Raw genomic sequence first — 12,392 nt, 5'->3', positions numbered from 1 at the left:
AAATAGGTTCTTGACCTTTTGATTTATAAACATTTAAGTCATCAAAGATTTAAAAATACATTTAAATTTTTGATATTTTTAAAATTTTGAACATATCGATCCCTCATTTTCATTTGAGTTTGTCAAACTCAATGAAAAAATCAAACATAACTCGTTGTACTGATCCGAGAAAGTTTTTAAAATTAGATTTAGATTTAATATGTGCAAATTTTAAAAAAGTTAAAGATTCAAATATATTTTTAAATCTTTTTGCAGACCAAAAAATTCGAAATCAATTTATCCTTTTCTTATTTTTTAAAAATTTCACTTAGATGTTGTCGATAAATAAAAGCACAGTTTGTTCACTAATATTTTGATAATTTTCTGCCATATTTAGGGCAATTAAACCTAAACAAACTCTTGTACGGATTCTAAACAATTCATTCGTTTGACCGTACATTCTCATATTGAGAAGGATTATTCCAACTTATTTAGATTTCTGCATGATCTCAATGAAACATGCACAAGTATCAATGCTACTTCTACCATGAAGTAATATATTTATACTTAAAAATAAAGTATTAATTAAGATAAAAGTAAAAGTTTCAATTTTTTCAATATATTTAATTCTTGTAAACTTAAAAAATTTACATCTAATTTTTATATAACATATTAATTGAAATATTTTAAAAATATGTTTCTTATTAGTGAGATTAATAAATATAACCATAAATCAATAGGAAAATTACTGATAAAGTGTTATTTTTGAATTAGTTAAATTCATACTAATTTATAAGATATATTACTCTACTTGGCCCTAAAAATCGCAGTTGTTCCTTTTGGCCTTACCTTCAAAATCCTTTGTGTTGGATGAGATGCATCAATTAATCGAAGAGCTGACGGAGTATGAGGAAGTAAATAATTTAAGAAAATAAAATTATAATTACACTGGAATAAGAGAATTAGGAAATGACAAAGAGCATTAAGGTTCAATCTCACGTAAATTTGACAGATGAGAACCGTTAAATAATTTACGTAAAGTTAACTGCACTGAATTTTCACCGGGCATCAAACGTCCTTCAAAGTTCAAAGTCCAAATGCTACTCTTTGTACAAAATCTGGGCGGCGCTTGCTTGGCATTCTAAGCAGCCCGGTAATCTGCATTTCTGTAACTGCTCTGCAAAAGCGTGCTCTGGCAACACAAGGTTAAGGATTGAAACCAACATGGCAACATCAACAAAATGCTTCGCAATTACAGCAATAATGATGGAATAGCAAATATGCCTATACAAATCACAAAATATAACACGAATATCAAATTCCAGAGTTGAACTTCAATTTAGATGCATTTAAAGAAGAGCAACTCGTTACAGCAGGTTTTTTTTCAGCCTAAGATTTGTCTCTTAAGCATGTTCATGAGAGAAATCTGCTGCAAATAAATATATTCACCCGAAAAGATTTCATACTATGGTTCTGCAGTGTGAGTAACATTTTCGGACCTGATTGAGAAAAAGACATCGAGACTGCAATAATCTAAAACGCATGAGCCATGCATCCCATAATTCTAGAGAAATATTGAATATGATAGCACATTAACTAGCAAAATAAACATGCGGCAATCAAGGCTAACTTTAGGCATGGTTAAGTAAGATGCTCAGTAGTTCTACCACTTTAGTTATCAGGGTTGACTATGATAATCAAATCTAACTAAAATTTTCTATTTGGAAGAAAGTAATGTTGGAAGAACTCGGGGATGTTAGCATATTCATTTTATAAATAACATTGTTCCCCGGCCACTAATGAAAAATTAGGAGGAAAGTGAAAAAAAAGAAAAAAATATGAAGATATCATAGTTGAGTGAGATGCAAAATGGCCCCTTGTCATGTAGGGATAACCTACCAATGCATTCTCAGCATCATATCTTGCTATGTGAAAGGAACAATGTAAAATGGGGAGCATAAAGGATACTGGATTGATGCTTCATTTTGGTCTCCAGATCCAGCTGTATCTTTTCTCTTCTTTGGCTGGGGTGACTGCTTTGACTTTGGTTTCCGTTTATTTGTTTGGTGAAGAATTGTTCTAAAAGACTGGAACCAATCGTGAAGATTGATAAGATCTCCGTGCTCTTGAGCCAGGGAATACCTGTATAATTTTCTAAATTTCAGTTTAGAAACACCACTGTGGTTGTGGCATACTACTGTTCACAACCAAGATTACATCATATGTAAGGTGAAACACGTTAATAAATGTCAACCCTCAAGTACTGATCATGGTATATGAATAATGAATAGGGTTGGTCAAATATAAAATAAAGATTCACTTTTTCGGTTGGGGCACATGAATATTTAGAATCGGGGGAGATTACCTCATTTTCAACCTAGGGCATGCTATACTAAATTAATAATCACTAGATAGACTTACAGAATTGAGGAATCCTGTCTTGATGGCAATAGGGCATTGCCAGTTTTGTTACAGCAACCGCAACTTAAAATCTTATGTGAATCCAACAGATCAGCTTGAATTCTTCTTCTTGGATCTCCAATCAAAACCTACGATAAGCAAAAAGTAAATTAGAAGTGTAGAGGAACAAACTTAATCATACATGACTTCGCTAGGTGTATTAACTTTATGCGATGCGGTTGATGCGATTGAATTATAGTAACTCCACGAGTAATATAACGTCTAGGGGGAATGAAATCTTATTTAGTGATTCATAGTTTATATGAAAAAAAAAAAAAAGCACCAAAAAGCCCATTTCCGAAGAGTTACAACAGAAATCTGTAGCTCCATGCCTCATCATAAAAAATCCTCAACAAAAATGAAATTTAGTCAGGAACTTGAACACCGGAACCTAAACCAATGGTAGCTCAAGAATCACGAACATGGACAGAGTCAAGCTTTGGTGATCAACTCTTTGGAAGATAAATGAAATGTTTGTCAGGTACACATTGTCTGAAGATTTAGTATGCTTTTGACCTGGCAGTGTCTAAGATAAATGTTAGACAGCACAATAAGTTGCGACTGCATCCTCTCTATATGGAAGGCATGTACTGAGTTTTTTTTTTTAAATTTGGGGCAGGGGACAAGGAGGAAAACCCTAAATCTCTTACCACTTGAAGTTTCTCAACATTCTTGAAGCAGGAAATTTCATGAAAAGGCATGCATTCGATTGGCCTCATATAATTTCTGTTGCACGAAAAGGTTAATCAGTGACAACACTTAGCCAGCAATAAAAGAGTGCTATTCGTTTTCGCTAAAAATAAACATCATTTAGGACCTGCGACATAGTCCATTATTGTGTATAACACTAGGATGAAACAAAACCACAGGGATATCAATTATCACACACAGCACAATACATTACTTGAGAGATGCATTCATAACCTGTACAACTGAATTAGCATTTGTTGTCATAGAAAATCATATCATCAAAATTCATATCAATTGAAGGTGGGAATGGATCGCGTTTTATCAACGTTACTTGGCACTGTTGTGCGTAAAAGAAGAATAGAAAAGAGGAACACAGTACATAATATACCTAATAATGTTTTCTGAAAATGAGAGGGTGAGAGATCAGCATTTCTGGTGCTTATAGTACAACATCTCAATCAAATTTAATGCCATCTTCTAAGCAAACAATAAAATTTAATGCTGGAGTATTGGTGCTTATTTAGTTCACCAACTAGTTATACATATTAACCTTAAAGTCTATTAAATATTAAGACGATGAACTTTGAATATCAATCATAGAAAAGTTGCGCTCACACCTATAGTCCCCTGACCATAATGAAAAAAAACTGATCAATCTATTGTCCTGTTTCAGTTTTATTTGCTTAGCAGAAATAGACAGGGACACAGACAACGCATGCAAACCCATTTATTGAGCCAACAATTTATAGAACATTATTTTTATATAATTGATAGAATAGAAGTACTTTTAAAGAGACATCACTAAAAAATAATCTTTCTAAACAAGCCCAAATTCACTATAAAACACTGGCATCATGCTTTCCACAATCAATCTAAATATGAAACAAAACAGAATACAAAACCTTACCTAACTAAGCAATCTATAAATGCAACAGCTTGCAAGTTTAACATTGTCGACTCATTGTCAGTGTCTAATGAAGCTTTCGATCCATATCTCCTGAATAAAAATAGTTAGCCTCAATTAAGAAAACAAAGCAAAGAAACCAGCATACATCATTATAAGGAATTGTTATAGGCATCAGACAAGGAGTCTTGATTTGACAACCACAACAAAAAGCAAGCTCACAAAATCCAACCAGAAACAAGCTAAAAGCTTTCCTATATTACATGAAGGTGAGTTTTGACCTCAAAGCATGAAGTACATCACAATCATATCCGTTAGTTAATCATTTTTTAAACTTAAATGTTTGTAGAATCTTTAATTTGATATTCATTTGTTCACTATTCTGTATCTAGGCCCGCTTTCCCTTGTTTAGGTTAAGTCCAACATTAGTTCAAACAGTGCAATCTTGTGGGTGAGGCATCCAAGCATTTTGGGACCCCAACAAAAGGACCCAGACAATTGGTCTCTCTCAGTTCTCAATCAAACAGACCAGTATAATCAATGAAGAATCAACCTCCTTTGCCAAGAAATCACAACTTCGCTTATTTTTTCCTCAAGTGACAAGCCCCATGCACAGTAAACAATCTCAACAATTAAACTAAGATCTGTTTTAAAGTAAATCATTAGAAATAAGAAAGAATTAGAATATTACTTGGATATGTCCTTGGAACTCTTGCGTGGACTCCTTCTATCTTCACATCTTACTGAAGATTGAAACGTTTTCAATTTATCATGAATCTGTAAGAAATCAAATCATTATTTAACGATTACGAGCTTTCACAAGGAATCAATTTTCAATATCACCACAATAACGAATAGGTAGAATGAATGAAACAGAAGGAAGTTGTACACAGTAAAGACTAGTTGACAATACCTCGGAAATATCTGCGGTAAGTTTTTCCCAACTCTTTATCAGTTGACCAAGCGCTCCTGTAGGGAGATCCCTGCATAATGTTCGGTCAGAAGTCTACAGATATTTGAAATAAACAAAAATTAGTCTCTTTGAAAATTGAAATTGGTGAATCAACGGGTTTGCTTTGATTAACAGGATAAATGGAAAGTTCCACTTAAATAGTTTCAATAGAAAATAAATAATTACAACTCAATTTCAGTGATCAAATTGTGTTTTGCTAGAGCCACTATTTGGTATCTCCCATTCTCATATTACATATTTACAGTGGCATGGTTTTCGATTTTATTTCATACTAGATTCCAGCGTTCGATTAAACTTGTAGTATCAAGGTAAAGTTTAACAATATAAGGAGGCAGCTATATGCTTTAGATGTCATCTTTGACTTTAGAAACAAAACAGATTTCATGGCTTCTCTATATATCCACCTTGCTTTACTGCTAAAATACATTATCTTAATGGCAAATAGTATTGCATCAAGAACCTTTCTCGGTACTTGAAAGAAAATAAACTTCATATTTCAATGTACCTCACTTTGCGAACTATTTGGCGAATCAAACCACCGGTTTGAACGGAAGAGTATTGTTGACTGTGGCCATTTGTTGAAGACAACCCTTGATCTTTTTCATTCCTGATGTGACAAACGGAATCTCTATGCGGGTACAAATCTGGATTGAGCACTTCGCAAAACAAGTCCAGCAGTCGCACTTTGCTGTATTTTCCAGCTTCACATAGGCACTGAGCACAAAGAAAAATTAGTATCATGAACTCCAACTTTACCACATTAACTATTATGAAGTAGGGTAGGCAAATCTCACCATGGCATGTTAAAATGAATGCTTAATATTTCTAATTTATTATCGGCAGATGAATTTAACTAGTAATGCAATAGACCTACTTATATAGAAAGTGAAATAGAATTTCCACCATGAAAAGGGGAGTCATAAGTTTCGAAAGCAAGGGAATTTGATCATAAGAATGGATTATCAAAATCTTACAAGAACTGCGGTGCTCCATAGCCTTTTCTCTGTCATCAAATCTGACAAACCCTGGGCAATGCTCTTTCCAGCTTGATTAGCAATTTGACTCCTTGATAAGTTTTAGTTGAAGGGTGAACTTGTCATCTCCGTTAAGCAAATATAATTAAAACAAGAAAATTTGTGAAGAGCAATACCTATCATATGATGGAAATTCATCCATGTATTTCAACAAAATCTCAGGTGACAATGCAGATATCCAATCCTGAGAGTCCATTTTTTACCAAACATTGAAATAATAATAAAAAAAATGCTAACAAGTAAACAATAGTGAGCAAACAGTTTAGGTAAGATTCATATCAACAGAACATATGAACATAAGATGAAATGATTCTCCTGTGACTCATGTTATGTTACTATTTTGTTTAATCCACAAAGAAGCTAATTTAGCAAAAAGTAACACACGCATGTGCTCAGGTACATACACTCGGTTTTCCCAAGATTGGTTTGCAGCTGCTAACTTCTTTATTTAAAGATTTATAGAAAACTTTTATACAATTAATTGGTCAACATATGCCATGTCTTGGAAACAGGTGCATATCAAATTATCACTTGCAGATTCTTCTTGATGAAAACTACATTCAGTTTATCTATTATAATTAAAAAAAATGAAAATTACTAAAAATGTTAAAGATTCAATTCTAACCACTAGTTAGTTATATTTGATTTATGCATGATTAGAACTCGTTTAATGTTTGAGGAACTATATCTTCACACAATCTTCTAGATTTCTAATTTTCTGATGTAGAGAACAATGATCAGCAAAACCACTCAACATAGAAACTAGATATATAATGTCAAATAAATTTTCACAAGATTACCTCCTAGAAAAATAAAAAATTGTAAACAAAACAATAATCAATTAATCATAACAAGAAAAACATAACCTAAAGAGTATAAGATAGACCTTTTGGTCTTCTGCCAGCATAAGCCCATGTATGAGAGAGACCGGTTCCATGGAGAAATGTAACAAACATGCTAACTGAGATATAATCAAAAGATATTAAGTGTGGAAGGCATAGTCATAGTCCAAATCACGGTATATCTTTGAGATACAAATAACAGGAAACGAAAAAACTGGATTGTGAACCTTCAAAGCTCTTATAAAAGATGTTAATGTCCCATCTTGGTTAATGAAGTAATTTCTTAGAAAGAGTGCCACTTTATGACCAATATTAAATGTAGTGCTATGTTTCACAAGAACAGCCTCAACAATTGTATCCATTCTCTCATCTGGTGTTCCAATCATAAACTTGGAGGAACATAAGCATTGGAGAGCACGAGATGGCAGAGCATTTCTTAGGGCATCTACTGTCGTTGCAACTCCAATTATTAAGATGACTGGTAACTTGACAACCCATTCGCTAGTGGAAAAAGAGGAAGCATACGTAAGGCAATATCATATTATACATGTGAATGCTCCTCCTTATACAAAAAAAAAAGTTAAATAAAAAAGATTTTACAAAGTATATATCCCATGTTTAGTGACAATAGACACATGCGAAGTGAAGCCCCAGCTTAGTTAATCTAAGTAGATGTACAAACATAAATCACATTATCAATTTACATGGAAATAAACTTTTAGAAGATGCTTATACCTCAACATCAGGACAAATTCCGTTAAGACAGATCCGCAACACCTTTCCAAATCACTAATGATAAGCACTAGTGGTTTATTGTTGTTGTCTTGTTCTCTATACCATGATGCTAAGATTGAAATATCAGCTGACTGCTCAACATCAATATTAAGGAAATAGTAAAATTGAAGGTACGAGTAGATAAAACTAATTCAATAATGCACTAGTAAGTATAGATAAAAACCCACATCAATTTCACCCAGTGGAAACTCTCGCAATAAAGCTTTTAAGCAACCAGCAATTCCGTTTTTCATTGAAAAATCCACTGAAGAAAGCTTGGCTACATGGCATCCATGGGATTTCAAGAAATGACCGAGCTCTTCAAAGGTCAATATATCATCAACAAATTCTATATTTCCTGTCGATCATAGATTTGATGAACATCTGTTTAGTTAGACAGAGTTACCAAGAATCATAGCATTCATGGGATTCACCAAAAAGGATAATGCCTAAACTTACTGGTAATGACCAATGCAGTGGACAGTTGACCAGGAGTAGCATTACTCAGAATAGGAAAGGATCGAGTTGCTTCTGTGATATTAGGTTCTCCATGCAATCTAGCAGCATTGAAGCACTCCAGAATCCATAGTTGTATATCTTTAAATGCACTAGAATTGAGATCTCTCAAAACATCCTAAATGGAATCAATATTTTCATATTAGATCATTCAAGGGAAAAGAGTTAAAAGTTAAAAATACCTCCTAAATCTCCCTACTCGAGCATAGAGAAAAACAAGCCACAAGCCACAAGACACAAGGAAAATGGAAAAAGATAAATAAGAACCTTAATGGTGGACTCGATTCTTGACCAAACACTGTTAAATGCTTCAATTTGTAGCGGCTTAAACAAATGGTGGTCACATTCTTCGTTCACACTTCCTTCCTGTTTCTTTGTGTTCTGCGGTGAAGACAGCTCATTTCTTTTTCGCAGTTTACCTTGTCCTGTTGATGATCTATCTTTTCTTCGGGATGAAGGTTTGTGAAGAACAAAGAATGGCTATCAAAAACGAACACAAAATAGAATTAAAAATCAGTACTCCTTTAGTAATAGATCAAATACTACATATGACACTTGTTCTCTTCTATCTTCTCCGCATATTGTGATGAAAATTAATCTATAGCCTTTACGGAATTACAAATAAAGCACGGGAAATTGCTCATCTGCAGTTGATAGAACACAGCAATGTCGGAAATATCCTTTTGAAGGCCAAATTACATATTATTCACTCGTTATGAAGTACCAATAAATTATCAAGCGATTACTGCAATATAACTTATATCGCATTTGTCGTGTGTTTGAAATTAGTCAAATCATTAACAGACGCTCCAAAATGAAACAAAAAATTTAGTTTAAATTGCAAAATAAACGATGTTATTTCCACAGTATATATTATAATCAGTCGCCTATAACTATTCAAAGCAATTAGAATGAAGATCAATAAGATTTTAAAAATAAAATAAAAGCACGCGTTATTCGTCTGGAAGATCGGTGCGTATGTTATACTAAGCATCGTTCGGAGCTGGAAATAAACGAAGTTAAGAAAGACCTATCACCAGCATCAAGATCGGTGCGCGATTATATTAAGCATCAATCAGAGCTGGAAACTAACGAAGAATTTATGAAAGGACTAAGGAGTATCACAAGCTATTTAGTATTTACCGCAAGGCTACATTCAAAACTAGTATAATGGAGAGAGAGAGAGAGAGAGAGAGAGTTGGGAAATTTTTTTATCAGATGATAGTTAATATGCCACAACTAGCTGACCTGATTGGCGTAACTGCTTGAATTAGTGATACACTTATCAATGCTGGAATATTTAAACTATTAAAATGAAACTATAAATTATAATGTTATGAATATGAGCATGCCTCGTGACAGCAACTATGAAGTAATCTGAATCTGATGGGCGATAGCAATGCACTGGTTCTAGCTTTGTATGATTAATGGCTCGGACTTTGATAAAATTTAATGGTGGATTTTATAGTGCCTTTCATTGTGGTGCCTAAATTGCCTAACTTGCTTTTATAAGTAAAAAATAAAATGTATAAAGTAAATATAAAATATTTAAAATTTATTAAATATTATTTCTTTACCTTTTTTAGTAAGTTAGGCACCATATTTTAGGCACCATAGCATTCACCAAATTTAATATACTATTGAAGTGTTTTTTGATATTTACAATTGTTTGTGTATATTTTTGTCCACTTTAAACTCTTTCATGTAGTCTACTGACAGAATAAACTCTACTTCTAATTAGAGATAAGGCAATCAAGTACCAATTAGTTTAACTTTTGCTAGTGCATGAATAGAATTTATCTTTGATGACTTGAGTCTCAAGAAAGACAGAGAGAAAAGAGAATGGAAACTGACTATAGGAAAAGGAATTGAATCTCTGGATGTATGTATTATTAGCTTGACACAATAATACTGATGTACACATATTTATAAGGGTAGAAGGTATGCTACGTTGGACTGCAAAACTGATTGCAGTTACACCTTTTACAACTTAATTAGTTAACTAGAGCTAGCATTTAACCTTCATCCCTTACAGTGCATATTTCAATTTTCAACGTTACCTAAGACTCAAAATTAGTTAAGAAGGTATACAATAACGCTTAATTCAAGCTAGTTATACAAGCAAATGTAATAGGGCACTTGAAACCCCTCTCTTGTACTTAATAAAATTCAGAATATCATTTGGTCACATGATGAAGCATTGCAGATTCCTCATCATTCACCAATCATCCATGCTTGTCACTTGTAAAACACTGCCATTGGTGCTTACAGAATTGGGAGACTTCTGCGTTCCTTTATCATTTTTTGTTTTTAACACAATTTAGTCTCCAAACTAAAATCTACAATTCTACCAATTTATTAGAGGGCTGCTACACATACGAGTCTTTTTGGTTTATAAGTCTTACAAGTTGGCACAAGTCCAACAAAACACACGCATTACACTCCCACATTCAAGAGTAAATAAACGCACGTTATTTAACCACTTCCTGTTTCCAAAGCGCGCTACTCACCATGCATTATGAACGACTCTTCTTCTTCCTCCTTCATGAAAACGAATTTCTTGCCAAATTTGAAGATAATGGAACTTTAGAAATACACCCAAACGATTACAGGAATTCACCCAAACGATTATAGAAATACACCCAAAGCATTACAGAAATACATCCAAAGGATTACAAAACTACACCCAAAGGATTTAAGAAATACACCCAAAATTCGTTGAAGTACATCTTATGCATAATTCAAACCTCTTTCTCTTTCTCCTCCTCATCTTCTGATGCTTTTTCTTCTTCAAAAACGATTTCAGAGCTTGATGTCAAAAAATAATGGAAATCGAGAATAACGAAGAAAGAAAACAGAGAGAAAAGCACGTAAATGAAGAAGGAGAAAGAGAAGGCAAGAAACGAAAGAAAAGAAGAAGAGGAAGAGGAAGAAGAACGTGCAGCAAGAAGAAGAAGAAAGTGCAGTGAAAACGTGGAATAACGGTTCGAAGCGCGTTAATATAAATGACTTGTAAAGACTTGTATAAAAAAACGCTTGTATGTGGAGAATTATTCAATTTATTATCCTTTGGGCTTTGCAATCCAAGTGCAGACACAATCCACATAAAAGGGTTGTTCTTACAAGGATTGATTTCTGTGTGTCCCTGCTTTGGGTTTGTTTATGTATTTTTGACATTGAATAAGAAGCAGCAGCTTGAGTTCTGTGTTGCATTCATGGGAGTGTAGCTGAAAGTAGTTAAAATAAAAACATGATTACATATTTACATGAGTAAGATTAGTGGAGGTGAAATGATTGGAGAGTGATATTGTCACTCCCAAAATTAATGTCTTTCCTCACTCTCCTCTTATATTATTTGTTTTGAAAATAATTTAAAAATAATATATATTAAAAAAGATAATACAACATAATAACAATATAGGAGTTTCTACTTTCTAGTAAAGGATAAAGTTGGTTATAGAGTGACAATTAACAAGAATGTGTATTTATTATTTTTTTTATCTTCATCCCTTCTAAAACTCATGAATGATAAAATAATTTATTTTTAGTAAAAAATTCACTAAAGCATACACTTTTTTCTTTAAAAATTACTTCATTTTTTATCCATATAAATCATATGATTGCAAAAAATATATACTCCGTTTTCTTTCTCTCAATTTTTTTTGTAACTTAATTTAGCGGTTTCTGTGTTCATCTAGCGGTTTACGTTTATTAGAAAAAATGTTTGTTTATGCTAAATTAAGTTACAAAAAAATTGAGAGAAAGAAAATGGAGTATATATTTTTTGCAATCATATGATTTATATGGATAAAAAATGAAGTAATTTTTTTAAAAAAAAGTGTATGATTTAGTGAATTTTTTACTAAAAATAAATTATTTTATCATTCATGAGTTTTAGAAGGGATGAAGATAAAAAAAAATTTAGTCTTAGTTTATATATTTTAGTACTCTGTGAGTGTACTCACTCTTTGATTTGCTATTTAATCTCATTTTAATAATAAATACAAATAAAAAATTATTACATGCATATTTATATTTTTTATTTTATTCATCAAAATTATGATGCTATCACTATTATTTATCTAATTAATCAACTGTAAAATACAAATAATTTTTATTTTTTGGTATAAGACAACAAAGTTGCACAAATAAAAAAAAATCATTTAGCTAGAACCTCAAATGCAAATCAGCAGCAAAGAACACAACCTATTTTTTCAAAC

General features: G+C 32.6%; 1 protein-coding gene across 1 annotated transcript; it reads right to left on the bottom strand.

Annotated features, from left to right (window-relative positions):
* LOC107632515 (origin of replication complex subunit 3) lies at positions 885-9,773 on the bottom strand. Its single transcript, XM_016336187.2, has 19 exons — positions 9,750-9,773; positions 9,421-9,477; positions 8,784-8,852; positions 8,440-8,652; positions 8,116-8,290; positions 7,845-8,014; positions 7,618-7,748; positions 7,110-7,383; positions 6,927-7,001; positions 6,157-6,224; positions 5,981-6,071; positions 5,512-5,720; positions 4,947-5,016; positions 4,725-4,810; positions 4,037-4,126; positions 3,090-3,165; positions 2,401-2,528; positions 1,948-2,121; positions 885-1,171 (listed from the first exon to the last, which is right to left on the bottom strand). Exons 1-19 carry the CDS (start codon positions 9,771-9,773, stop codon positions 1,066-1,068), a joined length of 2,286 nt encoding a protein of 761 aa, XP_016191673.1. The 3' UTR covers positions 885-1,065.

The sequence above is a fragment of the Arachis ipaensis genome, chromosome B03, assembly GCF_000816755.2.
Source record: "Arachis ipaensis cultivar K30076 chromosome B03, Araip1.1, whole genome shotgun sequence".
Taxonomy (NCBI): Eukaryota; Viridiplantae; Streptophyta; class Magnoliopsida; order Fabales; family Fabaceae; genus Arachis; species Arachis ipaensis.
The sequence above is the reverse complement of the archived record's forward strand: the minus strand, read 5'-3'. Positions and strand labels throughout refer to the sequence as shown.

Excerpts from the sequence above, each read along its gene's own strand:
- LOC107632515 (XM_016336187.2), bottom strand. The coding sequence starts at position 9,773 with ATGGTGCCTAACTTACTAAAAAAG. Across the intron at positions 6,072-6,156 it reads GAATTTCCATCATATGATAG|GAGTCAAATTGCTAATCAAG; the intron begins GTATTGCTCTTC and ends AAACTTATCAAG. Across the intron at positions 2,529-3,089 it reads ATGTTGAGAAACTTCAAGTG|GTTTTGATTGGAGATCCAAG; the intron begins GTAAGAGATTTA and ends TGCTTATCGTAG.